The following is a 27,869-nucleotide window of genomic DNA, read 5'->3' on the forward strand; positions in this document are numbered from 1 at the left end:
TTTCTTCAGCTCTCGTACGACACCTTGTCTCCCTCTGTAGGCGGGACTCGGATGAGGCCTTTTCTTGATTGTACCCTCAAGCTCGATATCTGTGTCTGCTCCAGAATCATGTTTGTGTGGCCTCGCGACACTGTCGTTTTAGCTGCTTGTTTGCACGTAATTACCTGTTGCGCAACAAATTAGTATCGAGTGAAGAGCAGCAGAGGACATTGTGGGTGACAAACCTGGGAATTGGCCTTGCTTTCCATTCAACTTGCCGGTCCACCACTCATTTTCGTTCTTCGTACGGGTGATGATCTCTATGACATCGCCGGTTCGGAAGCTCAAGTCACCCTCGGCCTGAGCGTCGTAGTCGTACAAAGCCGTCACGGTTTCTGCCACGGGCACGGCACTGAAGCGGCTCGGCTTGGGTTTCGGTGGAGGAGGCTTACCCTTCGCTGCCGCCATGGCCTGCAGGCCGGGGCTGCCGGGAGAGTAGGGCGGAGGTGGCTGCGACTCGCTGTCTGCTGATGCCTGGCCGGTGGGGGTGTAGCCTATGCGCGCGAGGGGCTTCGAGGTGGTTGGGACAGAGGGGCTGGAGCTCGAAGGGCCGGCAGTCAGGAGGCCCTGAGTGCGAGGGCCCTCCAGTGCGGGACGGCCGTATTTCGGCGGCCGCCTCTGTCCAGTGGTCTTAAATTTGACGATAGAGAGGGCTTCGGCTTGCTCCTGGATGTCGCCTCGCTTGGCGTGAAAGGCCTCCTCAATGTCCCGGGTGAGATCGAAGTAGCCAATGTCGCAGCTTTGCATCTTCTCGTGCAGAGTATAGAAGACATTGAGTTGCATGTAGTAGAAGGACTGAAATAGTGGCTGGATGAATTCGCGCTCGAGGGCAAAGAGCTTCGGCAGCTCCTCCTTGAGCAGATCATTGAAGTAGTTGAACTCCTGGGTGGCTGTCTCGGTGTCGCCTTCGGCTTTCCACAAAGCCTTCTCGTCCTTGGCACTACGTTCCTTTTTATCTTGCAACTTCTTGAGGGTGGTGCGATGCCGGTCGTAGTCGATCCTCTTGTGGTCGCGCTTGGTTGCTGTCTTGCGAATGGCCTTGATGACGTCGAGCAACTCGGTCGCAGGGCGGATAACTCTCGTCTCGATCATATCAAGCTCCGGCGCCAGGGTGTCCTGCAAGTCCTTGACGACGAGCTCATACTCTTCGCAAGCGCGGATGCCCTCGGGATTGCCCTCAATCTTCAGGGTGTCCGGGTCGGACATGCGACCAGAAATGGGTTTGTAGACCTCGGTCATGGCCTTGCTGAATTCGATCTGGTGGTTGAGCATGCCGTTGATGGCGTCGAAGTACTTCTTTGATTCATCGTGAAGCTTCTTGGTCTCGGTCTCGAGCTCCTGGAACCTGCGCTCTGAATCGCTGTATACGGCGTCTTTGGTCTGCTCGCCAATATTGAAGCGAGACTTGAACGTTTGCGGCGCCTGGAGGACACAGAAGGAATATCAGGTCAGTCAAGATGCTCGTACGTAGATCACCGACACACAACCTGTCGCGACACGACAAGCTGGGACACGGGACTGGGCTGGTGCCCCTCAATTTGTGGGGGAGAGATGGTACCCTAACGACGCTCTTCTGGAAGCCGCGAAAGCTCATGCTGGGGTTCAAACGGATGGGCCGGAATGCTCGGTGGGAGGAGGGGGAGGGCGGTCGGTAGGGCTGTTGTTCTAAGGGGTGTTTGTACGAGGGTTCGGAAGGATGCACAGCTGTAGTGAGGGCATTCCAACCTTATGAGGAACGGGCACACTTGGATGGGTGCAGGCGCAAGGCGGCCTCTGGCTTAGGCCTGATTTGGTGACGCTGGTGCTGTGCCGGTGACGACTGAGTCGTGGCTGTGTCCACAGTCAATCAGCTCCAACTGTCCCGCGGCCGGCTTGGCTTGTGGCGCGTGCGATCACAGACGCATTGGGGGACGCGTTGACACCCCAAGGTTACCTGACTGCCTCGCTAGGTACCTCCAGCGTGGGAGTCTGGTACGACGGAAGACGTGGATTACACAAAGCCAATTTGGACCTCCTACTTCTGCAGTTTTACGAGAGTATAATACAAAGACGCCCGCAGGAACGTCTTTTTCTCGAGCATGTTTTCAGAAAAGGAGGCCCTGCAGCGCATTTTCGCGACGCCCCCCTCACCCAAGCTTCTAAGCCTATCCGTCTCACTCGGATGTGTTCTCAAACCATAACGTCATCAGACGGGCTTTGCCAAGCGGCACCAGGCAGCCAGGGTGGCAGCCAATCACCGAGCACCAGATCTATCCCCGAGCCAGAGACGGACGCCGACGGGCCAAACTCGCGGAATTGCAAAAAATACCAGGGCGATTGGATAAGAGCATGAAATGATGGAGAAAGCTAGGGTGGATCATTCGCCTCCGATTTGCCGCATCGCCAGCCAGAAGTGCTGACATATCTTTTTTTCTCGGGCCTCCTCATCTCCCTCACAAAACCTTCCTCCCCTCCTCCTTCTGATCTTCTATCCCCTCCCCATGCCATCCCCATCACATCATCATGGCTAGCATCTCAACATCAGCGCTGAGGCAGGCAGGCCGCCTCTGCCGTACCACAGCGGCCTCTCCCCTTAGGAGGCTACCTACCGCGCCGAGGGTCATCGCGGGACCCATCCAGCAGTTCACGCAGCGACGGAACGTTTCCGAGACGAGGCAGGACCACGCACAGGTCAATGTCGATACCGCCATCAAGCTGGACAAGAAGGACTTCATCGACCAGTCTCCCGATGGCTCCAACGTTGTCGTGAGTCCCATGGCCGAAGTGCTCAAGCAGGTCACGACCATGGAGGAAGGTCAGAGGCCCATCTATCTCGATATGCAAGCGACTACGCCTGTTGATCCGCGAGTGCTTGACGCCATGCTTCCTTTCTACACCGGCATTTACGGCAACCCCCATTCCAAGACGCACGCTTACGGGTGGGAGAGCGAGTCCGCTGTCGAGGAAGCTCGCGAGCATATTGCGAAGCTTATTGGTGCCGACTCCAAGGAAATCATCTTCACGAGCGGTGCCACCGAGAGCAACAACATGAGCATCAAAGGTGTCGCGCGATTCTTCGGGAGGTCCGGCAAGAAGAAGCACATCATCACCACCCAGACCGAACACAAGTGCGTGCTCGACAGTTGTCGGCATCTCCAGGATGAGGGTTTCGAGATCACCTACCTGCCTGTAAACAACTCGGGCCTGATCGACTTGGCTCAGCTCGAGGCCGCTATCAAGCCCGAGACTGCCCTCGTGAGCATCATGACCGTGAACAACGAGATTGGTGTGATCCAGCCTATGGAGGAAATCGGCAAGCTGTGCCGCAAGAACAAGGTCTTCTTCCACACGGATGCTGCACAGGCCGTTGGCAAGATGCCTCTTGACGTGAACGCGATGAACATCGATCTCATGTCGATCTCGTCCCACAAGATCTATGGCCCCAAGGGAATTGGCGCCTGCTATGTTAGGCGACGCCCTCGTGTCAGATTGGATCCCATCATTACCGGAGGTGGTCAAGAACGTGGCCTACGCAGCGGCACGCTCGCGCCTCCGCTGATCGTCGGATTTGGTGAGGCGTGTCGCATCGCGTACGAGGAGATGGAGGTACGTGTCACATTTTTTTCTCTCTTACTGATCTTCGCGTTGCCCCATTATGATGATGTTGCTCTTATACATGCATGGCTTTCTGAAGTCCCGTGACAAGGACACTTGTTGTGACACAGCACTCCGTCTGAATATTATACCTTTGCACCCATTTCCATCAATCAAGTATAGGTTTTGTGGAATAATGGACTAACTCCCCATAGTACGACTCGAAGCGCATCAAGGCACTGTCCGATCGGCTTCTTGGCGGTCTCCTCTCTATGGAGCACACGAACCAGAACGGCGACCCAAACCATTTCTATCCCGGCTGTGTCAACGTATCTTTCGCCTACGTCGAGGGTGAGTCGCTGCTCATGGCGCTGAAGGATATTGCTCTGTCGTCCGGCAGTGCTTGCACCTCGGCTTCTCTGGAGCCCAGCTACGTTTTACGAGCCCTGGGTAACAGCGATGAGAGCGCGCACAGCAGTATCCGATTCGGCATTGGCCGCTTCACCACTGAAGCGGAGATTGACTACGTTCTGAAGGCTGTCCAGGAGCGCGTTGATTTCCTCCGTGAGCTGAGTCCTCTGTGGGAGCTTGTTCAGGACGGTGTCGACCTCAGCACGATCCAATGGAGCCAGCACTAATTTGCAAGACATGTGAGCGTCTTGACTGTACGAGAGGGAATGGGTTTTTACTAGCGGGTTCCTCGTTTAGGGACCACCCTTATGGATTTTAGTTTCTGTAATACCACCAGGCGAGGATGATTGAGCGCGGCCTGTCACTAGGCCAGTCTTTCTTTCTTTACGGGAATCTCGGAGTTTGGCTTAGGAGGCGGGGAGAGGAGCGGGCATAAAGTGCTCTAGTATCAGAGGCCTCCTGTCTATAGGGACAAATATGGGCTCACGTTGCAGAAGAGGAAGCCAGTTGATGTATCACGACTAGTGGGAAGCCTGATGACGTTGGCTGAAGAAATCACATCAAAGAAAGAACACATCTGACACACAATTGTCGAAGTATTGCGTGCTTGCCTACATTGTCAGCGTGCCCGCTTACTTCGTGGACTTAATGACTTCAGCCAGGGTCGGGAATTGGCTCGGACGAAGCTAATCAGTCACCTGGTGCAGGGTGGCAGAATTCGCAGTTGAAACCCTTCGAGCGGTACGCCTGCTACGCGGGTACCTTGGGAAGGGTCGGCGCAGCCTTGGCGGTAGCCCTGGGGCTTGATTGGGAACATGCTGCTTCCCAGCAAAGACATGCGGCATCTCACATGCATGGTCGTAGCCATAGAGGACGCGTTCCCAACATGTTTCAGGACGTGCGGCAGGCAGCACAGGAGCGAGGCCGAAAGATCACAAGGGCCGATTACGTCGTGGGACGGCCGGGTTTCGCCATTGTCTAATATAGCTCCATGATCGTGTAGTTCATTGGAAGGTTCCGCCAACATGCTTGCATACCTAACCGTACATTACGACGCGTAGGTAGGGCAGGAGAGAGGGGGTCGTGTGGTCGTTGCTGGACAAGCATGGAGCTAGAACATGACATCATAGAACTACCATGTACAGCCCCTCCTTCCACCCTCCACACTCAAACCCGGTCCTGCGCCGACGCCCTCCTTCTTGATGGATAGGGGAGGTGCAGGGCAACCCCAAATGACATCACAGGCCGAATCATACGGAAAGACAGACGGAAACTGCATCGTGAGGCTAGGAAGACGGGATTTACTTGCTGGCGCGCTGGCCTAAACGGCAGCCGCGGCCTTAGTACATAAGGATGCTGTTTTCCGCCAGAACAGAGATGACTTGGACTTCATCATTCACACAACCTCCACAAGAAACCATCTTCATCATATCCATCACCTTGAACAACAGTTTTCTATAGTTACCAAAATTCACCACAAGCAAACATGTCTGCCAACGACAACACGTCTACCCTCAAGTCCTACCTCGACTCGGCTACTGGCGCGGCCCAGAACCTTGTCGGTAGCATCACGGGCAACACAGCCGACCAGAACAAGGGCGAGGCCAAGCAGCAGAAGGCCGACGCCGAGTACAGCGCCTCGCACGCCACAGCCAAGCTCCCTGGCTTCAGCGCGTCCTCTTCTGGGGCTGTCACCAAGGACGACCCCAATCGCGCTGCCGGCTCGTGGAACCAGACCGTGGGCTCGGCCAAGGAGGCCGTCGGTGGTCTCGTTGGCTCCCAGAACCTCAAGGAACAAGGCCGTCAGCAGAACCTCGAGGGCCAGCAGCAGGAGGCAAAGGGTCAGGTCAATGACTTTGCGTCTGGCGTCGGCAACCGTCTCCAGGGCTCTATTGGAGGCGCCGTCGCTGGCCTGACGGGTGACAAGAGCGGCCAGCAGCACTACCAGGACCTTCACGACACGGGCAAGACGCAGCAGCGTGGAGCCGAGCATGACATCCAGAAGCAAGCCTCGGCAAAGCAGTAAGGGTTGACACTGGTGACGATGAATGGACGCAAGCGAAACACCTAGAGTCGACAGACACTTGATACCCCGGATAAGGCATGGAGGCGGCAGTTATCTTATTACAATACGAACACCTCAGTTCCCCTTTACCCTTGATTGACTTTGTGTTGGGAGATGTGTGTCGCTGCCATGGATCGTTGGCGTAGGTCTTATTGGGCAGTAATACTCAATGTGACAATTGGTAAAGTCAGGCAGGAGAAGCTTGCTCAGTGGGGCTTCAGTATGGCGCATGTGAGATGGGTCTAGATCACTAAATGCCCTGCGTACGCCGCGAAGCAAGGGCAGGCAAACCACTACATGGTACTACCTTACGTCGGGCGCATGTCGGCCTGCAGGCTGCATTGCCCCCCAACCCATGTGGCCAACGCCCAGTGGACGCTTTGTTGGGAAACACGGCGCTCGCCTGGTCTCCCAGTGTGCTGGATATTCTCCCCCATCTGCAAGACCTGCCATATCCTGCCACCAGCCCTCATCACTCCTGTCAGAGGCAGGCCTCAGCCTTCAGATGACAGCGACCGACTGCTCTCCACTTGCGTACCGAACGATGGAATCCCATCCAAACCGAGCCGGCGGGGTCGCTTGGCCTAGCACATGATATACGACGATTCTCGCCAACCCTCTCGCTCCCTACCTTACCCTCAACCCAAACATCTTGCGGTCCTGGCCCACTACAGACCCCGCACGCTTGCTTCCCAGCCTCCCGCCTGTGCTCTTTCGCCCAGTAGCCAGCAGCGCTTCTCCTGCATCTACAGGGGGGGGGCACTGAGCCCACGGTTTGACCGCCGTTGCAGCAGCATGAACGGAGAAGCACTCGCTAACGCAGGCCAGACAAGCCAGACAGGCATCCTTGCGGCGGCGCGGGGCGAAAGGGGGGGAGGGCCGGCGCCTGTGAATGCTGTGAGGGATGGACGGACTGGCCCTGATGGGGCGGCAGCAGGTCGTTCAACCCTCACCATCCTCCCACTCGCAGCCGAGGGTCGCACACCACCTCGAACCTTGCGGTTGCGCACTTCCTCGTCATCGTTGTCGCCTCTTTCACACCACATTCCCTGCCATTTCCCTCGTACTGCCATATCTGTCCTGACCGTCCCATTTGCTCCCACTGCTCCCACTGCTCCCCGACTCACCCGGATCGCTCTCCTGAATACCGTCTCTATGCCCTCAACATGGAAGAACTCGCGGCGGCCCCCCAGCAGTGGACCATCATACTCGCGTTGACCGCCCTCTGTCTGTCTCTCGTCGTCCTCGGCCAGCTCCTGGCCTCGCATGCTGCCGCCTACCTGGCAGCGCCCCGCGAAGCCGCCCTCCTCCTCGACGCCCTCGATGCCTCCATAGAAGAGAACGAAAGCTATGACCGCGACCTGACCAAGGTGCCCCGCCTTGAGGATAAAATCCGACTCGTCCGCCTCTTGCGCGACATCCAGCGAGCTGGCGATGATCTGCGCGAGGCCTTGTGCGCCCTGTTCGTAACGAGCGGTCTCGATGGGGACGAAAATGACGAGCTGGCCAGCTTCAACATAACTACGACACTGAAAGCGAGCGCGAGGGTCCTGTGGGCTGTCACGCGACGCGATCTCGAGGAGCGCAATCGCAGGCTGGACATGCTACGCATGCGCTTCCTTGTAGTCTACCTCGGCATCGTAGCGGAGCGGGCGCCTCCAGCAGTTGAGAAGCAGTCGTCGCCAAAGGAGAAGGAGAGGAGGCAGGAGAGGGAGTCGGAGAAACTTGGCACTGCTGCCGTCGCAGCCTCCAAGATCCCCCCCGCGCCCACCATGGCCCCAACGCCGGCGATGCTCCTCTCACGAGCACTAAATGAAGAGATCAAGAGAAAGCCGCCGCTGCGGAGGCTGACAACACAGGCTATCGGGCATTCATCCAACGCAAGACCTAGCCACCGTACCGGGTGGGCGGGGGTCGTGGAGGAACTGCAGAGGAGCCCAAAGCTGCAGGCGAGACACGCTTTTATCGAGAGATCGATTGAGCAGGAACTCGCATTAAGCAAGCTGCCATGACTGGCAGTGTAACGTTCAACTACTCAACGAGACGACCGCATGTAGAGACATGAAGATCAGCGGCACACCAGCCCACTCACGACTTACTGATGATGCTGAAAACGAGCGACGGAGGTAGCGCGGAGCCCACGGCCGACGGTCGACACCCCAACAAGTATATGGGATATGAGAGCACACTAGGTGCGACACGAGGAATGGCGAGACGCCTGACGAGTTTCCTTTACAATCTTGACACAACACTTTTACTTAGAGTAGATACCCCCTTTTCCACAGCATTGGTCCCTTTCGATTCGGCCCTGTCGTCCACTTCACTATACCTTTTCCCTTATGGCTGCTTGTGCTTTTCTTTCGTGCGGTGTTTCTGTCTCATGTGGTCATCCAGGAAACTCCCTTCAGTGAGCAGCCGGCGCATCAGGGCCTGTGGCATTTCTTTCGCCGACTGTGTATTTCAGGTAGTTAGCAGGTTGCGCCAGACAATAGAAAACCGCCTTGACACGTACCATCCAGCGCCACGAGGAATCTGCTCACACAGTTGTAGCAAGCAACCTATTAGTATCGTTAACAGACGTTTCCCGAGACCCTTCTCGCATGACTGGCAGAAGAGGACCTACCGTTGCCACAAGCTCAACAACCTCCCTCTCACCGAACAATCCCTTGACCTTGGCAAACGTCTCGTCAGAGACCTGCACGTTCCTCGTCATTTCATCCGCCAGCAGCAGCGCGGCCCACTGCCCCTCCCCAAACAGGTCCGTCCCCTCAGCCGCGACGCTCGGCTCGGCCAGATCTCCGGCCTGGCCCTTGAGCCAGTCCATGGCGGCCTGCGGGACACCGGCGCCGACGGCGAGGGGCGCGTGGTGCATCCACTCGTACCAGGCGCGGTTGACGACGGCGACGCGGGAAATGGCGAGCTCGCGCAGGTCGGCGGGGACGATGGTCTGCGTGCGCACAGCGCCGAGGAAGGAGTTCCAGCCGTCGGCGACGGGGGGGCTGTGGAGGAGGGTCAGGTCGAGAGGCTGTAGGGGGCGCGGCGCGCGGCGCGCGGTGATGCGCGAGACGATGGCCTCCTCGGCGGGGTCTGCTGGCTGGGGCGGGTTGGGGGTGTAGGGCAGGCGCATGGTCACGGTCGTGCAGGCGATGGTGATGATGGCGGACTGCGGGGCTTGCTTGTGAGGGGTTCGCTGAAAGCGTTTCGCAAGGCGTTGCGCAGGTGAGAGAGGGAGAATTGTATTGATTAGGAGGAGTAGGAGCTGTGCATGAAGAGACATCTAGAGCTGGTACATATGGAGTGAAAGCCGATGCCTCGGGAAATACCCACGGCAGTCCGACCGGTCCACTTCCCGAGAATCGGCGCCCGAAGCCGGGTAAGTGCTATTCCGGCGTTCCGATGGTTCTGATGCTGATGCAGAGGGAGTGACCTGAGTGGCATGTATGTGAACCTCAAAGAATACTGTTGCGAGTCTTTAGGAACACACGAAGATGCCAGTCGTCCTCAATCTGGAGGAGAGAACACTCCCGGTATACCTACTAGAGCAGGCAGGATGGGTTCCAAATCAACCATACCAAACCTTCGCCGACTATACTAGTCCGCACAGCCTATGGGTACTTCACCTGCCCTTGTGTGCCGGTGGGAATGGGAATGTTTGTACCAATCGAAGAGCCTTTAAGGACTTCAAAGAGCTCTCGGTTCCCACTCATCGCGAAACCGACTTATTCTCCTCTCCAGGTTGCCAAGTACAACACCACCTGAAGCGTGATTGCGTTGAAAGACGAACCACAGAGGACTACGACCACAGGAAGTGATCGACAATTGGTTGTCCGTGCGAAAGGCCCATCCACCCTGGGAACTATAGTCACGTGATCTCCCAATTAACGCGCGACCCCATTATTATTTTTCGCGTCACTGGGGACACGGCAGGTAGCAGGAGACGTGCAACGGCTACCAAGCAAGCCTGGCCCTCGCCCACCTACGCCAACCCCAAATCAAGGGCCGTCGGTTTCGTCCTTCACCCCGTCCCTTCGACTTGCTTTGCCGGCATCCGCAACCATGGCCGACATCAAGATCGACACCAAGGTATTCCAGGAGCGCATCACCCATCTTGCGACTGCCTGGAAGAACGACCAGCGCGGCAGCAATGGCATCTTCAACGGCGCCACATCCATGCTCGTCATGATGGGCAAGGTCGAGGAGGTTCCCGAGCTGCACAAGAACAATGCCATGCACGTGAGTCAACCCACCGCGCAAGAGCGCCTTCAACATCTTCGTCGCGATCAAGAGACTAATGCCTGGTCTAGTTTTGGCTCCTCGGCTACGAATTTCCGACGACTTTGATGCTCCTGACCGTCGATACGATTTACATTGTCACGACTGCGAAAAAGGGTGAGCCTGCGCTCTGCTGCCTAAACCGCACAGCGCGACTTGCTAACATATCCAGCCAAGCACCTTGAGCCCCTCAAGGGTGGTCGTTTCCCTCTCGAGATTCTCGTGCGAGGCAAGGATGCCGCCGAGAACCAAAAGATCTTTGTCAAGATCGCCGATACGATCAAGGCAGCAGGCGTAAGTCGCTAACAGCCACGAATCGGCTCCGACAAGTCGTGGTGCTCTACTGACAGCATTTGGCTATACAGAACAAAGTTGGCATCATCGCGAAGGATACCTCGAAGGGCCCCTTTGTCGACGAATGGAAGAAAGTCTTTGCCGAAAACTGCAAGGATGTGGAGGAAACCGACATCTCCCCAGCGCTTTCTCAGATCGCCTTCTCCGTCAAGGACGAGTCGGAGTTGCGCGCCATGCGCACCGCCTCCAAGGCTTGCGTCGGTCTCATGACGCCTTACTTCCTCGACGAAATCACCGATATCGTGGATGGCGACAAGAAAGTCAAGCACAGTGCCCTCACCGACCGCGTAGATAAGAAGCTGGACGACGCAAAGTTCTGGCAGAATCTCGAGCTGCCCAACTCAACGAAGCTCCCTTCGGATATGGATACCTCGCAACTCGACTGGGTCATGGGACCCACGGTCCAGAGTGGCGGCAAGTTTGATCTGAGGATGGGTGTCGAGAGCAACGACGACCCCTTGCATCCGGGCATTATCATCGCCAATATGGGTCTGCGATACAAATCCTACTGCTCCGCCATTGCCCGAACTTACCTCATGGACCCCAACAAGGCGCAGGAGAGCACCTACAAGCTGGTGCTCAACATTCACAACATGATCATCAAGGAGATCCGCGACGGTGTTGTGGCCAAGGAGGTGTACAACAAGGCTCTGGCTATGATCAAGTCGAAGAAACCCGAGTTGGAGAAGCATTTCCTGAAGAACGTGGGCTACGGTATTGGTCTGGAGAACAGGGATCCGACCCTCCTCCTTAGCGCCAAGAACTCCAGAGTTCTGAAGGACGGTATGACCCTAGTTGTCACCACCGGTTTCAGCGACATTGAGAATCCCCAGCCCCAGGACAAGAACAGCAAGACGTACTCCATGGTCATTACGGACACAATCCGCGTTACTTCGAGCGAGGCTGTCGTGTTCACTGGCGAGTCGCCCACCACGGCCGATGCTTGCTCTTTCTTCTTTGAAGGCGAGGAGGAGACGGCCCCAACTCCCAAGAAGGAGAAGAAGGATGGTCGCGTTGGTGCTGTTGCTACCAAGAACATCACCTCGACCAGACTACGATCAGAACGCAACGCCCAACCTGACGATGACGCGGACCAAAAGCGCCGTGAGCATCAGAAAGAGCTCGCTTCAAAGAAGCAGAAGGAAGGCCTGGCGCGATTCTCCGAGTCTACCGCTGGTCAGAACGGCACCGAGATCAAGAAATTCAAGCGTTTCGAGTCATACAAGCGGGACAACCAACTTCCTCCCAAGGTGCGGGACTTGTCCATCGTCGTCGACGCGAAAATGGGCACGATCATTCTCCCTGTCATGGGTCGGCCCGTGCCCTTCCACATCAACACGATCAAGAATGCAAGCAAGAGTGACGAGGGAGACTGGTCGTTCTTGCGTGTCAATTTCCTGTCGCCCGGCCAGGGTGTTGGTCGCAAAGACGATCAACCATTTGAGGATGCCACAGCCCACTTCGTCAGAAGCTTGACATTCCGTTCCACGGACGGCGACCGCTACCAAGAGATTGCCACACAGATCTCGAACATGAAGCGTGACAGCAACAAGAAGGAACAGGAGAAGAAGGAGCTCGAGGACGTTGTCGAGCAGGACAAGCTCGTCGAGATAAGGAGTAAGTGAAAACTTGAACATGGACAAGAACATAGCCAAGCTAACATGAGGCAGACCGCCGCCCGGCTGTTCTCGACAACGTGTTCCTGCGCCCAGCGATGGAGGGCAAGAGAGTACCTGGCAAGGTTGAGATTCACCAGAACGGTATCCGCTACACTTCGCCGCTCCATGGCAGCCAGAGGGTGGACGTTCTCTTCTCCAACGTCCGACACCTCTTCTTCCAGCCCTGCCAGCACGAGCTCATCGTCATCATCCACATCCATCTTAAAGACCCCATCGTCTACAGTAACAAGAAGAAGACGAAGGACATCCAGTTCTACCGCGAAGCGACCGACATCCAGTTCGACGAGACTGGCAACAGGAAACGCAAGTACAGGTATGGTGACGAGGACGAGTTTGAGCAAGAACAGGAGGAGCGTCGTAGGAGAGCGGAGCTCGATCGCCTCTTCCAAGGCTTTGCGCAAAAGATTGCCGAGGCCGGTAAAAATGAAGGCATCGAGGTCGACATGCCGCTGCGAGACCTTGGGTTCCACGGCGTGCCGTTCCGCAGCAACGTCTTCATTCAGCCCACTACAGACTGTCTGATCCAGGTCGTGGAACCCCCCTTCATGGTTCTGACGCTCGACGATATCGAGATCTGCCACCTGGAACGTGTGCAGTTTGGTCTGAAGAACTTTGATATGGTCTTTGTCTTCAAGGACTTCTCGCGGGCCCCCTACCACGTCAACACGATTCCTGTCGACTTCCTCGATGCCGTCAAGGAGTTCCTCGACTCGTCCGACATTGCCTACTCGGAAGGTCCTCTCAACCTGAACTGGCCTACCATCATGAAGACTGTCACGGCCGACACGCACCAGTTCTTCATCGACGGCGGCTGGTCCTTCCTGCAGGCCGAGTCTGACGACGAGGACGGCGGTGAGGAGTCGGAGGAGAGCAACTTTGAGATTGACGACGACGAGCTTGACGAAGCATCCGAATCGAGCGAAGAGGACTCAGACTTTGGCTCGAATGCCTCTGACGAGGATGACGCAGACATGAGCGATGAGGACGAGGGCGAAGACTGGGATGAGCTCGAGGCCAAGGCCAAGAAGCGAGATCGCGAGAGCGCACTCGAGGAGGACGAGGGTCGCAACAAGAAGAAGCGCAAGCACTGAGAGGCTGTGCGTGTGCGTCGCTGGCGCGGTGGGGCAGGGGGTTGCGCCGGATTATGGTCCTCTGTTGCCGACACGAGGCTGGTCGGGCGTGCTAATAAGCCCCGCGAATTGTGCTTTCTTGGCAAAAGGAACTGAAGGGAAAAACAGAGACCGGGAAGAAGTTTTCCTCATCTCGCGTTGTATCAAAAAAAATTGTACCTCTTGCGGAATAGTTTTCTGTATCGAACGAAACCTTGCTGGATACTGGGCTCGCGGGAGGAGCTAGCTGTCTCGAGAATTCATCTATACGCTGGCGAAGCGGAGGTTGCTTAAAAGCAAGGGGACTGACTGACTGTTGGCTGAATCAATTGACCATTAATGGCACGCATGAACTTTGACGAGCAAATGCAAACACCCCGTGACATAATGCAGACGATTCTGCTGTCTAGCCAGCACGTGGGTGATACAGCCTGTTTGATCGAAGGCCGGGAAGCATCATCACGCGCAGTCTTCGAGGGAGACCTAGCACTTCACACTCATAGTCCATGTCACATAGCATGCCCACGACAACCTCAGCTCAGCATCACAAATTCATCTTGAAGCGGAAAGGTAAGAAATGGGAAAACTTTCTATTCATTACTACGCCGCCAAACGCCAGGCCCAAGCAGGTCCAAGGGGCAAAAGGCTACCTGCATCTTTCAATCTGCCACCCGTGCCCCCCCTTCCTGCCAGGCCGCCAAACCAGATGGAAGAAAAGGTAAAACTGAACTGAAAGCCTAGTCCGCCCAACAGCCAAGCTGCACAAAGAGCTAGAGAAGCAAGTGGAAACCGAACCAGCAAGGCAAACCGAAGACGTAGACCCTCAGATATAAATCAATTGTAGGTGATGGCGGGAGGAAAGAAGTATTCATACACTGTCGTTTCGTCTCTACTGCCCTCCACGAAACCAAGGCCCCGTTGCAGCACCGCAGCAGCAGCAGCGATGAGAACGTCACGCCCGCTGCAGGAACGACAGCGGCGAGGCGCGGCGTCGACCTGCGGCCGCGCTGGCCAGGGAGGCGACGCTGTGTGAGGGTCCGCTCGAGGCGAGGGAGACGAGTCTGCGCTGGGACTCTTCGCGCGCCTCCTAGGCCTCGCCAGGTCGAAGGTCACGGCCGGAGGCCATGGCGCCGCTGGAGCCGCCGAGCACACCGCCAGTGGCAGGACCCTTTTGAGAGGCGGGAGCATTATTCCAGGAGAGGTATGTATGGTCTCCAAGCTTTCTGCAAGGGAGGGTTAGATATCATGGCAACACTGGAACAGCTCAGTTGCTACAGGGGGCGGGGGCTACCTTGGCTTCAAGAGGTGAGTGACGGTGAAGACGCCACCGAGGACAATACACAGGCCACCGACGACCACGTATGCGATTCCAAGGAAGTTGTTACGGCCACCCATGACGGTACGAGTGGAGATGACGATGGACTTGGAACCCTTGTATGCCTTGGTTGGGAAGTCTGCGTCCACATGTTAGTTTCTCTGACGTCCCATACCAACATTGGCTCGGACAAAGGACTGACTGTCGGTGATGTTAACCTGGTAGGTTCCAGCTCGCATGGGCTCGTCGTCATTGCGCTGATACAGCTTGCTGAACTCGGGCAGACCGGCTGTACGCATCCAGACCTGGAAAGCCTGCCACTCGCTCAAGTCGGGAGGACGGTTCTGTTCAGTGTACTTGGGGAATGTTTTACGCCAGTTGGGAGGCGGCATGATGGTCGAGGGGTCGTACTTGGTGTTGCCGTAGAGGTCCCTGTCGGAGGCCCAAGCAATCCTGCTGTTGTCCTTCATTTCGTAGATAGCGCTGTCCTCATTGGAGCCCTGGAGATTCTGCTGCAGAGGCGAAGTGAACGTGTCGTTGAACATCGAGTTGGCGATGAGGCCGCATGGGTAGATGGGCAGTCCATTGTCCCGGTCAAAGGCGACCTCTTTGGTGCTACCACAGTCGGAGCCGTTGATCGAGTTGGAGCTCTGAGCATCGCCTTTCAGCTGATCGGCGTAGAAGGACGAGACATATCGACGATGGTTCTGATAGAAGTTGGTGAGATGGTAGTAGAAGAGCACAGGCGGGCCCATGTCCTCTGGAATGGTAAATTCGACGGTGCAGATGGTGCCTGAGTAATTTTGACCGCGTGCTGGTTGCACGTTAACGTCCTCGTATTTCCTCCATCGGGCAACCTTGGTGTCGTTACCGCCCTTGAAGGCGTTGGAGATGTGTTTAGAGGGCATGGTATCAAAGTCGCTAGTCGGCGCATCGTTGAGACAGTCTGAGTAGTCAATCCGGATTTCCTGGACCTGTGTATCCCATTTGTCAGTAATTGTTGCGACCGGAAGCCGCGGGGTTCTCGAGCAGAGGATCGTACCTCGGAGCTGGCGTAGAGTAGCAGACCTCCAATGGGAGCGAAAATGATGCCGATGGTGAAAAACAGGGGCAGCACCGTCTTGGGTGTCAGGATGGGCCTGGATGGTGTTGTTGGTCAGTCTCGTCGTGGAAAGTCGAAGCGCATCCATGTTCGGTCGCCTTGGTGGAAAGGGCGGACTCACTGCCATGCCTTCAACCGCTGCTGCCGAAACGCAGTGTCTAAATACCAAGCAGAAGTATCAGCAACCTGTCGCCCTGCCTAGACTGGGCCTGGCAGCCACTTGTTTGCACCGCAGACACATGTCCGGAGCTTCCACGTACTTGCGGGACGGCGACTCTTCTTCTTGTCCGAGTTCTTGTCATTCGAATCGTGCGACCGGATCGAGTCGGCCTGACCCACATCGGATGGTGATTCGGGCATTATGAAGGTGGTGTTTTTGCGCGACGCGCGCTTTGTGGTGGGAGGTAGGAAGCGTCGTTTTGATCACAAGCTTCGTCGTGGTCGCGAAGAAGATGCAATGTCAGGGTCGCAGCTGTCCACCCAGAGTCTCGAAATGTCCAGGTTGGCGGAGCGGGCGGGTCCTCGAGTGCCAGGCGACGACTACAGTGGAGCGTCAGCGTCCATCAGTACCTACCAGGTAAGGTATGCCAAAAAGGGGAGAGCCAGGACCAGGACCAGGACCGCCTTCGGTGAAAGGTAGAGAGCGAAGGGGCGCCCAGGTGGTGACGGGCGCGGGCGCAGGCGCAGGCGCAGGCGCGGCACGCACGCGGAGGTACCCAGGCCTCGCTCGATGTGGCGGAGCCAGCCAAGCACAACGGCACAGGCCTCTGACGGCCCCTATCAAGGGCCCGGTGGTCCGTCGCTGACTGGCTGCCCCGCCAGGCAGTAGCATTCCTTGCCAAGTTGTGATGAATTGGCTCTCCAACCCTCTCTCGCTTCCTTCATCACACATCTTCTTCGTGCTCGTTAAATCACGATATCGATTGACATGCCATGCATGCATGTCTTCACTGATTAACGAAGCGTGAAAAAAGAGAGCCGCTTATGGGAGAGAGGCAAAAGCAATTCCGAACCAGGGAATCGAACCCTGAGCCTGACGGTGAGAGCGTCAAATGTTAGCCATTACACCAGTTCGGATTGTTGACTTTTGACCCGTCATAGTTAGGTGATATTCTTTACTAGCACTTGTCCCTCGCCTCGCATCTCTTCCGTGAATATCAAATGGGGTGAGCAGGATCTCCTTATTACCATTCCACTCCAAGTATACACAGTCTCTCGATCGCAGGCGCCCATCCAAAAGTGAGTGTGACGCGAGAATACAACAACTGATCCTCAATGCTTCTGATCGACTGAGCCCCCTTTTCTGTCAGTTTGACCCAGATTTGATCCATGTTAGTACAATTTGGGTGATCGCCAACGACAGTCCCAGGACTTGCAGCGTCTGATTGCAGGTCGTTGGTTTGCTGGTAACTCGTTGCATCCCCATCGGGCAGAAGGAGCTGTTTCCATGCATCAAGACTCCACATCAGTTTGCCCTTCTCGATGCAGCCTGTTTCATCCACCAATGTGCCCATGATCCGAGGGTTGAAAGACAGATGCTGAGGGGACCGGCAGTTTTGGCACGTAGCCATGCTAATGTTGGCATAAAGGGGCACTCCACAACTAGCCCAGCCGTCAGTTGATCGGAAACTAAGATTTAGGAAAAGGGTAGGAGCGAAAGACGTCCGTTCATACCATTCAGTACAGCAGAGCATCTTTCTCTGCCACAAACTGGTCAATTCCATATCCACAATGATGAGACTGAGCTTGCCAGTAAACTCCAACTGAGAATCGCTGCGGACAAATTCGTCTACCTCAGCAACAGTAAACAAGGCCCGGATGGGACCATTGACAGCTTCCTCCGCATTCCATATGTTGTCCGGGAAAGCTATACACACAGCCTCTTTCTTCAGTCGGTCCTTTGCCCATCTTCGAAGCCAGTCGGCATCGGGGCCTCGGGGCTCTACGTCAACCAACGTGGCGTTGTCGATGCCGATGCCGATATTGACCTGACCACCGCTACCGCGACGGTTCTGTCGCTTGGGGTTTACGATGAGCAGGATAGTCTTGTTCGGTGTCCATGCTCGAGCCGAGTTGATTTTGTCCTCCCATAAAGTGAAGACACAACTCCCGGTGTTGTCGCACACGATCACCTCTATGAGTTCCAAGAACTCGTCTCTTCCAGCCTTCCTCACCTGTCGCCGCCTACCAACGCTGCTGACGCAAACAAGCAGCATGACGCCACGGACGTCGTCGTGTCCAGTCTTACCGTAAGTACCCAGCGTCATCAGGTCAGGAAGAGGTCTCAGGGGTTCATCGGAAAGTCCGGACCCTAACGGGACTCGATGAAGCATGTCATTCTCGCTTGTGTCCTCAAAAAACCGAATGAATTGCTTCGTTCCCCGCTCAGGATTGACACTGGTGCAGCTCGTCATGTAAGGGATGGTGCAGGGAGTCGACGAAGGGGTTCCAATGTATGTAGCCCAGACAGTAACGAGCCTTCCAAGGACGAACGTGGCGACGGGTATGCCAATTGGCGTCAATTTGACCTGTGAAAAGAATCAGTTACCGAGCTGCACCATAGGTCACAACAGCAGCGTTGCTGCAGGACTCACACCAAGAACACCAGTGTCATCCTTGATGACTAGAAAGTGCCATGGCCTTGAGTATTGCCCGCCTATCTTGTCCACCTCTGAGGGCCTATAGTTGACAATGCGACCCGAAAAAGAGATGTTTCCCGGCCCGGGAACGATGTCAGTAATCGAAATTTCCCTGTATGTGACGGTTGGTCTCCAGGCTCGAGCAAGAGGGCTGGTGGGTGCGTCAAGTTCTTCCTGTGTGAACCCGTCAGGATGTGGTACTTTAGTAGGGTTTGCACTGCCTAGAACTGCAATCGGCTTGGTGAAAAACGACTGAATAGACGGCGAGGACATGTTGGCCGGCAGAGAAGTGATCTTCCTTACGGACTTCCTTGACTGGGGTGCTTGCTCAAATCGAGGGACGGTCGTTAGAGGAACGTATTTTGAAAAGTAAGGGATCATAAAGATTATACAAGGGCTTAGTACAAGACACCTAACATGGGGAATTCTTGACTTGGTGAGTACAATCTTATGGGTTGGCGGTGGCAGCTCGTGTTCGTTTGGCAGGTGGTCCAGTTGTGCCTTCCTGCTCTGTGCCAACGGAAGCGGGGTAGAGTAGGTACTTGGCCAGCAGATGCATCACGATTCGGCAGTCACATTAAAGGAGCAAACGGTTACAGGGCATGGATCTATTTGTCTGAGATCATTGGCCGTTTGGTTGTGTGTGATGATACAATGGTGAACTGCCGTCACCTTTCGTCGAGATCGTCAAGCGCAACTGGTTTCCACCGCCGAGGCATGTTATGAAACAAGACAAGAGGACGAGACAACTTGTTCCTCATCGCGCTTGATCCCGTTCCCATTCTTCAAATAGCAAAAGCCAACCGCCGGTACACCGAACCCAGAGGCCCAATCCCCAAGACACCCCGTGTGTCGCTGAGACGCCTCCTTTGTCGTAAATAATAGATTTAGTGATAAGTAGTACAACAGCCTCGCGCTACCAGTGTTCGTGCCGGCGCCCACCGACGCAGGGCGAGGTGGATTAGTGCTGGGAGGATTTGCCATCCTCGGAGGATCGGTCACTCTCCGATGTCTCGGTCTTGGCGAGCTCCGCGCCGACATCGTCTTCAGTAGGGCCGTGAAGGCTCTCCTCAAAGACGGGCTCGGGCTCGTTCACGTCAAACTTGGTCCGGAATGACAGGAGCTGGTTGGCGTAGCCAGTGCTGTTGGAGCGGCGACGGGGGTTGGCAAATGAGAAGTCTTCATCAACGATCTCATCGCCAGCATTGCCCCTATGGGAAATTCAATGTTAGTCTGTTGTAACCCATGTCATCCGCGTGATGATTTGATGAATGGAGGTGAAGCAGCCTGCGGCTTCCCCGAAACGGGGAACGATTTGATATATGGAATGACTTACCAGTTGGCCTTTCCACCACCACTCTTCTTCATCTTCTTAGGGTCGACGCCTTCGTGGCCGTGTTTGGCAAAGTAGCGAGGGAGGTGTTCCTGGGGTGCGGCAGTACCGTCGGCCAGGCCGGCGTGGTCACGGTCGTTGTACTTGTGCGAGCGAGTCACTGGGGCAGGCGTGTTAGCGAAGATCTACATGAATTGGCCCATGGTGTCGGCGAGTGCTTCGAGAGCGTGCATCCTTGATGCTCTTGATGGAGATTTGATGGACATGCCCAACTGTATGTTGATTGGGATGTTGGGTTGACGCAACCAGAGTGTCACACCGAGAGGGGTAGGACTCTATGGGATGCGGGGCTCAAGGTTTATGGGAGGAACATGGAGGATGACTTACTGGTGAGAGTGGGAATTGGAGAGAGGCAGAGAGGACGGGAGGGGTGAGTACTGATGGAGAGTGATTTGGGGAGAGAGACGGATTGGATGATTGCAGTCGAATTGGTCGTGGGATGATGTTGTGATTGTGCTGATGATGAAGAGAGAGAATCCGTATTTGATGATATGAAGTGATGAGTGATGAGATATGTGGAACCTTTAATAAAAGAGAACGGTTTCCATGTCTGAATGGGTGGATGGTTCCGGGTTACGTATAGCAACGCCAGCTCATGGGCTACTGCTGCTGCAGCAGCTGCTACCCACCAGACGCTTTGGGCGGGCAGCGAATGAAGCCAGCCAGCAACCTATCAGATCACGCGATCACCTGGCGAGCTGCCGCCATGGTGCATTGCCAGGGGGTGGGCAGCTCAACTGAGAGGGGGCCGCCTCAGGCGGGGACAGGGGAAAAGGTGGGCAGCGGCAGCGACAGTGCAGGTCCCGCGAGCGTTCCGGATGAGAGGCCGATGGGGTCAGTCGGGGATCGCGTGACCTGACGCAAGGTAGACGACGAGACGACGGCTGGCGTGGGCCGACTCGCACGACCATGAGGTGGTACCCGTTCCAGACCAGCCGAGCCTTTGTCCGGTCGCTCTCTCTCTCTCTCTCTCTCTCTCTCTCTCTCCGTCTCTTTTTCCTGCCCCCACGTCCGCCATTGGCTTCTCAACGTGGCCGATGCCGGTGCTTGAAAGCCGTCTTCTGCGTTAGATGCACCTCATTGACGACTAGCAAACGGTTGCCGACAGAATCCAGCAATGGCATCTGCCTCCCAGCTTGACGGAACGCTCTTGCCTGTGAGCAGCCGTGTGACGCAACTGGGCCCACTGTAATCCGGGGTCCCAGGTACACAGCTGCGCCCTGAGGCGTGGCGAGAATGCGGGGTAGTGGATACCAGAGTACCTCCAAGACGCTAAACCGGTACACTGCCGACCCAGTCTCTTCAGCGTGCTTTGGGGGTACCCTTTCGTCGATAAGAGGTTCCGTCGGCCTCAACAGAATCGCAACATCAAGGTGCTTCATGACTACAATCATGCCCCTCCCCCGTCGCCGAAAGCGAATCCCACGACTCTAGGTCCATTGACTCATGCTAGATACCTAGACTGTGGATCCGTTGCGAGTTGTCATTCATGCTGGTGATCTGGGACTATGGCATCTGGGTCCCGCATGTTGCGATGGGTGTGTTCTGGCCACGTCTCAGCCTCAAGTCGCATTTCCTTGCTCTTCCATGGCCCCGCCGAGCAACGAGGCAGGTGACCTCGCTGCCTTCCTTAGCAGGCAATTGACCAGCTCCGACTGCGGCCGACCCTTGCGGTGACTCCATCGTGAGAACCACCTGGACCTCAGATCTTCGCCTCAAATTGCGAGAGTGACTCTTTCCCCCTGGTCCCATGGGCACGCAAAAGGCCACATCGCTCCTATCCCATCCCATGATAAGCTGCCATGGTGATGCCTTCGTATCTATGGAGTTGTCGGGTACGACGGGACTCCCTTTGTCAAAAAACCCCCCCCCCCCCCCCCCCCCCTTCCCAACCTACGAGAAAACAGCCCGACAATTTGTGCCCGAAAGACCTGACTCGCAAAATGTCCGGTTCTGTTGCCTAGCTATCTGGTAGCTTCTGCGCTGTGGTTGTGAACACGTCATTGGCCAATGGCTTCCAGATGGCCGGTCCCCGCTCCCCCCCTTCACTCGACGATCAAGCTCGGAGAGGGCTGACGGTTAATCGGTGATGCGCCGATAAGGATGTTTTAGCAAGACGCCAAATCGCCAGCTCGGCTCCGGCGCCTTTTCCGACCACAGCTTCCCCCCTCTGATTGCGCAATCAGTGTTTATCACTCGTCCATGCTCCCGGGTGATAGAGGGTCTTGAAACGCCATAATCACCTCATATCATTCATCTCCTCATGCGCATTGTCTTCACTGCGGGGCATGAGGGGCATGAACATGCTAGTCACTGCTCACAGCCATATCTGCGTTGTTGCTTTTCACGGCGTTGTTTGCAATTTCTCGGTTTGCCGCTCAACAGGATATTACTTCCATGTCGTGGTGTGCCTCACAACAGCCCAGATAGCCAGCCTCCTTCCGTCTGTCCCCATCAGACGTTTAACTCCTTTTGATCCCAAACAAAAAAAACAAAGCAGGATATCACACAACCTGCACCCTTTCCCAAAAATAAACCCAGTTCAAACCCATAAGTGTGCGTCCATACGTCATTCGCCAAACTCCAAATCGCCTACGTCTTGGCCGAGCCCAGAGGATAGTCGTCGTCGTCGTCGTCCGTCGAGCTCATACCCCTGCTGTATGCCTGCTCCATGCGGTGCGTCCTACCAAATTCTTGCTCAGGTACGCCGAAGCTCTGTACTCCTCGATAGCGAGATCGTGACTCGTGCTTCAGCCTGCCGTCTTTCCTGCCAAAGGCTAACGCCGAGGATGGTCAGTGCTCCTGGTGCGTACGGTGTCATGAGTGAGCCGGGCGTACTTCATATCTACCCTTGCACCTGTCTTATCTCTTTCACAAAGAGAAATCTGCCATGGTCTGGAAGACAAAGTTGCTTTCGGGCATGTAACTCATATTTGACTGAGAGGCCATCCCACCCATGGTTGGCGTTCCGTACATGGGAATCTGCTGGTGAGGGTGAGGCTGTCGAGGCCGGCTTTGCATTGCTCGAAGCTTACTGTACTCGGCATGTAGATTTGCGTATGCCTGTCCAAGCGATTCACTCTTCTCCTTCTGTTCTGACAGCAGCAGCTCAAGATCCTTGATGCGCTGATCCTTCCGTTCGCGATAAGCTCTCTGTGAAGCCCTGTTCTGCGCCCGACGTCGCTTTTGCAAAGTCAGCCAACAGCCCAAAGGAAAAGCGCCAGAACCGCGGGCAGCAAGGCCAACTGAGAGACTGGCATGTTTTACAGAAGACGTCTTACCGAGAGGACCGAGGGAGCTGCGTTTTTATATCTGTTCTCTCGCTTCCTTTTCGCCGTGGGCTTTGCGGTAGCTATTGACGCCGCGATGGACGACGGCGATGCGTACGCCTCGTCAGTCGACCTTTCTGGTGGGTCGGTTGACATGGGTTGTGGGGAGGCGGTGACGCGCCTCGAACTGAGAGGACTCGGGTACAGAGTGTCGCTGCTGCCTATGTGTGACATTGTGGATACGTCGAACTATGCAGACAGCTCCGTTAGCTTCGGTGCTTGTTGAGTTTTGGCTGGCAGGCCATCTCCGCCAGCCGTCTCTGCCTTCACCGTGTCCGGCGTGGTGTCGGAGCGGAACTCCGCAGCCCCACCGCGGCCCGGCAACTGGCCCGAGGAGATCGACAAGTAAAAGCGTAGAGCGATCGGGTCAGAGGGGACGTACGGCTGATGACATGGAATTTGCGGTCCTGCATGTCGCTGTTGTTTCAGGCACTGGTCAGTCTCGTCATAGCCATAACGCGTTTCTTATCGAGCAGGACATTGGCGTCCACCATGTCGAGTGCCGCCGTGTTCTTCATGCTGAAGGCGTCCGCGAGTGGTGTCAGCCTTGGGAGGCCAAGAGGACGAGTGGCGGCAGTGGGTTGTTTGGTCCTGATCCCTATTCAGATCCGTGATGGCTACAATAGCCGTGTGCCAAGGTAAAGATGCAGTCGAATAGTTGTCGTTTCTGTGCGGTCTCAAAGGTGAGGCGGAGACATGAAGGGCAGCCTGAGGGCGGCTTAATATATATATGTAGCAGATGTCCAGACAGGACCGACTAGGACAGACTGGACAGGACTGGACTGGGCTGTACTTGGGGACTATGCTGGAGAAATGCCATGTCGGTGCGGCCATGACTGGCTTCGGGAAAGTGGCGGCCATACTGCAGGCAGACACGACACACGCTGGGGGTAAGGTACCATCCCATTCCTTCCACCCCATGTTTCCTCACCCGTCGGCAGTGTTGATCTAAAGCAGCGATGGACGTGCGATTGATCCGAGAGATGCCCGATTAGAGTGAGGGACGAGGCTCGCGCGTATGCTTGTGCCCAGATCCACTCGGATTGATCTTCGACCGGTTGTTCCGCCTGCGCTCTAGACGCCAAGTCTATTTCGTGGTCGTGGTTGCTGGCAGAGCCTGATGTCGATTGTCAATCACACCTTGTCGAGGATGAGCGGGGACTCCGCCATTTGCCCCATCCTCCATTCACGAGAGTGACACCAAGCCTTCACTGCGATCAACAGTGGGCTTCGGCGGGATTGACTTGGTCGGTGTGTTGAAGCACACAGCCGTCAGTGACTTGTCGAAGGGCGGCCCATGGATGCGACTGACATGTCAAGAGCCAGTAGGTTGAGGGTGTCATTCAACGACAAGGAAGGGGTGTGAGCGCATAAAGGACAAGGGTGTGATGCAATTGCAATTCCCGACTTTTGGGGGGCTTTTTGGCGGCGCAACTCGAACGCCAGAGGTCAAATCTGCGGCGCTCGAGGGGGCGAGGAGGGATTTAGGGGGGCGTGTTTGTAGCATGATGCAGGCGATGTTTCCCCAAAGCCCTCCTTGACGAACGGTGCCGCCGGTTGGCAAGCTGCGCAACCCATGTGTGCTGGAGATGGGATGAGGGGGGGCAGACACCAGAGGTATGCGGAACGGGGATGGAGGACTCTCGACAGCGCCATAGTATGATGCGGCACACGACGTCTGTACATGTAGCTTGCACTATTCCATGATCCATGGCCCACACGGCTGCTGGGTGGCGGGAAAACAACGTGGTCAATCCACCCCCGGTCGACGCAGCCAGTGAGGACGCCACTCTGCCCGTCGGAGCCTCTAAAAGTAGAGACCTACCTGGGCAAGCTGGGGTTGGCGTTGTTGACCTTTACTCGCAGCGATGAAATAGGGTAGAATTCCCCCCGAGGTGTGATGGATCCAAGGCAATCGCAGTGCTGTTCAGATTAACCAGTACGGTGCCCGAGGTGTTGCCCTCGTCAAACAGGAGCGGAATTCCGCCTGCACTCTTTGTGATCTTTCAGCGGCCCTAGTCTGGAAGGGAGCTACGGCCGCCGGATGAAACTTGAGCATCCCACTTCCAATTGCAAGACAAACCATACCAGCTCCGACTCCAATGTATCTGCAGGGTCTCGCAGGACCTGGCGTCTGTCACCGTCGCTTCTTCGATCCGGCCGGCTTTCCGTGTCCCGAAAACATGTGATCTCTGCTGTGATTTGGTCGGACTGTCAAGCCCCTTCTGTGTGCCATAAGCAGACTCTGGCATGCTCGATAAGGCACTTTCTCGTGTCACCCAATCATTAGCGCCGCCGTTGTATCACGTCCTCTCGATAGCGTGAGGGAGGGTAAGGTTCATCAGGCTGGAGGAGAGCCTGGCAATCTGATTTGCTTTATGAGTCAAAATATGACAGTGTTCGTTGCCAGCCCGTTGAGCGCCGAGTTTCAGCGTCGTCGTCTCGCTGCCGGTCTCCTCGTCCTAACGCCCATACCTGTGCTGTTGACAGAACCAGTGTTGCTGCACTTCCTATTTGGCACACCCCTCCCTTTCCCAAATGTCATCCCCAGCACAGGATGCTATTCGATCCTGTACTCTACGTGAGCGAGAAAATGGCCGCAAAGCTCCGATCTGTGGCTCGCACAGCTTTGGGAAGAGAGGCCTCAACTCGGACATGTGTCGGAAACGGAGACTGGCATCTTTTTCAAGTTGCGGCTCTAGATCATGACGATCTGCAGTGGAATATCTTGCTCCTAGTTGTTCAAGCCTTTGGTGCAGCAATGGAGATGTCGGGGGATGTCTCATCGGTACATTCAAGTTGTCGGGCTTCGCATCTGGTTGGCAGTCTTGAGTGTTTGTAAGCGAGCTTCCGCCTGAGCGACGCCTTCTTGGAAACCAATCTTCTTGCTGAAGTCGATGCATTCCTGGAACCAACGAGCGGCCTCTGTGGCGTTGCCTCGCAGTGAGGCGATGTCTGCCATGTTCGACAGCGCCACAGCGCAGGCCTCATCACACTCTGGAGTTCGCTCGCTGGATTCAACATCCTTGGCATGCCGCCTGGCGTTCTTGGCCCAGTTCCAGGCCGCTTCAAGCAGTCCATCCCGCGTAGTCGGCATGCCGGGGCTGCTGAGGGCATCCGAAGTAGCCGGCGCATCCGGGATGGCATGCGGAGTGCTCAGAACTGGGTGTTGTGCGAAGGAGACTGCAAGATTATTCACTATATCGTGATCAGTAAGGCTTCGCCTGGAAATAACATTCATCCAATAGTTTGAGGCTGGTTGATGTCAACCAGTCAAGGAGGTGTTCACATACTGATGGTTGGACGGTGACATGGGCTCTGGCACAGGCGTAGGGCCTGGAACAAAAGCGGTACAGCAAGGTGGAATTGGTCCCTTGCCTCGTAGTGTTGCGCCAGCGCTAGACTTCATGTTAGCAGATGGTTTATGAGTTGACAACACGATGAGCTGCTCACACTCCATGACCCCACCAAACTCTTCAGGGGTTAGCCATTTGCCCTCCTCAGGCTTGACCCCCTCAGCTGACCGCCGCCTGGACTCCGAAAGAGCGGTCTCCACAGCCCATGTCAGACGAGCGTGAGCATTCTCCGAGTCGTTAACATGGTTGTCGGCGTAGAGCTCCCCCAGCTTGGTGCTGGTGCCGACAGCCTTGGCCAGCAACCTGTTACGCTTGTGCCATAGGTTTTCTGGCTTTTCTTCCTCCTCTTCTTGGGTTCCTTGCTCGCCATCTCCTTGTGTGGCCTGGCTCGGGGGCGTTACGCCTGACTTGTCGATGGTTCCGTCTGCGATACCCGTCTCCATTGCGCCCACCCATTTTGTGCAGTCCTTCATTATGCTTTCCAAGACAGTGATAGCTCCTTGGTAGTTGCCAATTTTCTCGAGCCACGCCGCTGTCTGGATCCTGATGCCCAGCACATCGTCAGAGTATGGATCAAGACCCAGTTCATCGCACTGCTCCAGAGCCTTCTTATACCACTTCTTGGCCAATTGCGGGTCCGGGCTCATATTGGTGTAGTATAGGGCTCTTCGTAGAGACTTTGCGATCGGCGCAGGATATTTGGTGAACTGGCGTGCGTAAAAGTATTCGATGCATACTTTAATGATGTATGCTGATATGCCTAGCAGGCCGGCAAGACTGGCGACAATGACGTTGGTGAGTCTCCTTGAAAACCAACATCGACTGATGCACTCACATAGCTAAAGCTGCCACGAGCTCAATGGGGCTCTGTCGATACAGGATCTTGAGACCGTTGGGGGTGAGAGAGGAGAATAGGCCGCGAAATGTCAGTGCTCGGCGCAGGAACTGCATCAGCCCAGGAGGCGGAGGCGGAGGAGCGCTTCGTTTTACGGCTTTCCTTGCATCTTGAGGTCTGTCCGACGTGGTCTGATGGCGCCTCTGCAATTTGTCGATAATGGTACCAGATGCTCCGAGTCGGGCAATGGGTCGCGACCGGGTGATCAAGCAGAGTCCAGGTGTTGAAGCAGAAGAACTCCGTATGGCTAACCTGTTCAAAGTCTGTATTGATCTGATGATGCTGGCCGACATGGTGGCGCTGCGCTTGGATCGAGCGCCAGATTATCGTGGGAATTG

The 27,869-nt window shown here is 55.8% G+C and overlaps 11 protein-coding genes and 1 non-coding gene across 12 annotated transcripts; 4 read left to right on the top strand and 8 right to left on the bottom strand.

The window, feature by feature from the left end:
• Nucleotides 1–5: 5 nt before the first annotated feature.
• Nucleotides 6–1,633, bottom strand: VDAG_08631 (BAR domain-containing protein; the record flags this gene model as incomplete). The annotated part of the gene is made up of 3 exons (XM_009652940.1): nucleotides 6–121; nucleotides 225–1,461; nucleotides 1,598–1,633. The coding sequence occupies 3 exons, from the start codon at nucleotides 1,631–1,633 to the stop codon at nucleotides 6–8; spliced, it is 1,389 nt and encodes a 462-aa protein (XP_009651235.1).
• A 908-nt stretch (nucleotides 1,634–2,541) lies between these two features.
• VDAG_08632 (cysteine desulfurase) lies at nucleotides 2,542–4,611 on the top strand (the record flags this gene model as incomplete). Its single annotated transcript, XM_009652941.1, has 3 exons — nucleotides 2,542–3,608; nucleotides 3,713–3,749; nucleotides 3,828–4,611. 3 exons carry the CDS (start codon nucleotides 2,542–2,544, stop codon nucleotides 4,248–4,250), a joined length of 1,527 nt encoding a protein of 508 aa, XP_009651236.1. The 3' UTR covers nucleotides 4,251–4,611.
• An 898-nt stretch (nucleotides 4,612–5,509) lies between these two features.
• Nucleotides 5,510–6,049, top strand: VDAG_08633 (uncharacterized protein; the record flags this gene model as incomplete). Its single annotated transcript, XM_009652942.1, has 1 exon — nucleotides 5,510–6,049. One exon carries the CDS (start codon nucleotides 5,510–5,512, stop codon nucleotides 6,047–6,049), a length of 540 nt encoding a protein of 179 aa, XP_009651237.1.
• Nucleotides 6,050–7,254: 1,205 nt separating this feature from the next.
• VDAG_08634 (uncharacterized protein) lies at nucleotides 7,255–8,100 on the top strand (the record flags this gene model as incomplete). Its single annotated transcript, XM_009652943.1, has 1 exon — nucleotides 7,255–8,100. One exon carries the CDS (start codon nucleotides 7,255–7,257, stop codon nucleotides 8,098–8,100), a length of 846 nt encoding a protein of 281 aa, XP_009651238.1.
• A 392-nt stretch (nucleotides 8,101–8,492) lies between these two features.
• VDAG_08635 (4-carboxymuconolactone decarboxylase family protein) lies at nucleotides 8,493–9,215 on the bottom strand (the record flags this gene model as incomplete). Its single annotated transcript, XM_009652944.1, has 3 exons — nucleotides 8,493–8,539; nucleotides 8,601–8,646; nucleotides 8,712–9,215. 3 exons carry the CDS (start codon nucleotides 9,213–9,215, stop codon nucleotides 8,493–8,495), a joined length of 597 nt encoding a protein of 198 aa, XP_009651239.1.
• An 832-nt stretch (nucleotides 9,216–10,047) lies between these two features.
• VDAG_08636 (FACT complex subunit SPT16) lies at nucleotides 10,048–13,484 on the top strand (the record flags this gene model as incomplete). Its single annotated transcript, XM_009652945.1, has 5 exons — nucleotides 10,048–10,321; nucleotides 10,393–10,477; nucleotides 10,533–10,654; nucleotides 10,726–12,331; nucleotides 12,385–13,484. The coding sequence occupies exons 1-5, from the start codon at nucleotides 10,145–10,147 to the stop codon at nucleotides 13,482–13,484; spliced, it is 3,090 nt and encodes a 1,029-aa protein (XP_009651240.1). The 5' UTR covers nucleotides 10,048–10,144.
• A 1,105-nt stretch (nucleotides 13,485–14,589) lies between these two features.
• Nucleotides 14,590–16,279, bottom strand: VDAG_08637 (CDC50 family protein; the record flags this gene model as incomplete). Its single annotated transcript, XM_009652946.1, has 6 exons — nucleotides 14,590–14,725; nucleotides 14,794–14,956; nucleotides 15,020–15,791; nucleotides 15,860–15,956; nucleotides 16,041–16,077; nucleotides 16,180–16,279. The coding sequence occupies 6 exons, from the start codon at nucleotides 16,277–16,279 to the stop codon at nucleotides 14,590–14,592; spliced, it is 1,305 nt and encodes a 434-aa protein (XP_009651241.1).
• Nucleotides 16,280–16,924: 645 nt separating this feature from the next.
• Nucleotides 16,925–16,996, bottom strand: VDAG_20232. Its single transcript has one exon. It is a non-coding gene; the product is annotated as a tRNA-Glu (tRNA).
• A 107-nt stretch (nucleotides 16,997–17,103) lies between these two features.
• Nucleotides 17,104–18,831, bottom strand: VDAG_08638 (uncharacterized protein; the record flags this gene model as incomplete). Its single annotated transcript, XM_009652947.1, has 3 exons — nucleotides 17,104–17,521; nucleotides 17,594–18,447; nucleotides 18,514–18,831. 3 exons carry the CDS (start codon nucleotides 18,829–18,831, stop codon nucleotides 17,104–17,106), a joined length of 1,590 nt encoding a protein of 529 aa, XP_009651242.1.
• Nucleotides 18,832–19,153: 322 nt separating this feature from the next.
• VDAG_08639 (uncharacterized protein) lies at nucleotides 19,154–20,424 on the bottom strand. Its single transcript, XM_009652948.1, has 3 exons — nucleotides 20,279–20,424; nucleotides 19,895–20,051; nucleotides 19,154–19,769 (listed from the first exon to the last, which is right to left on the bottom strand). Coding segments are annotated over exons 1-3 (408 nt in total). The 5' UTR covers nucleotides 20,280–20,424; the 3' UTR covers nucleotides 19,154–19,519.
• A 1,866-nt stretch (nucleotides 20,425–22,290) lies between these two features.
• VDAG_08640 (uncharacterized protein) lies at nucleotides 22,291–23,942 on the bottom strand. Its single transcript, XM_009652949.1, has 3 exons — nucleotides 23,663–23,942; nucleotides 23,233–23,469; nucleotides 22,291–23,134 (listed from the first exon to the last, which is right to left on the bottom strand). Exons 1-3 carry the CDS (start codon nucleotides 23,672–23,674, stop codon nucleotides 22,823–22,825), a joined length of 561 nt encoding a protein of 186 aa, XP_009651244.1. The 5' UTR covers nucleotides 23,675–23,942; the 3' UTR covers nucleotides 22,291–22,822.
• Nucleotides 23,943–26,074: 2,132 nt separating this feature from the next.
• VDAG_08641 (TPR domain-containing protein) lies at nucleotides 26,075–27,824 on the bottom strand (the record flags this gene model as incomplete). The annotated part of the gene is made up of 4 exons (XM_009652950.1): nucleotides 26,075–26,478; nucleotides 26,574–26,678; nucleotides 26,734–27,413; nucleotides 27,472–27,824. The coding sequence occupies 4 exons, from the start codon at nucleotides 27,822–27,824 to the stop codon at nucleotides 26,075–26,077; spliced, it is 1,542 nt and encodes a 513-aa protein (XP_009651245.1).
• Nucleotides 27,825–27,869: the final 45 nt, after the last annotated feature.

Source organism: Verticillium dahliae, genomic scaffold (assembly GCF_000150675.1).
Source record: "Verticillium dahliae VdLs.17 supercont1.21 genomic scaffold, whole genome shotgun sequence".
NCBI classification, from domain to species: domain Eukaryota; kingdom Fungi; phylum Ascomycota; class Sordariomycetes; order Glomerellales; family Plectosphaerellaceae; genus Verticillium; species Verticillium dahliae.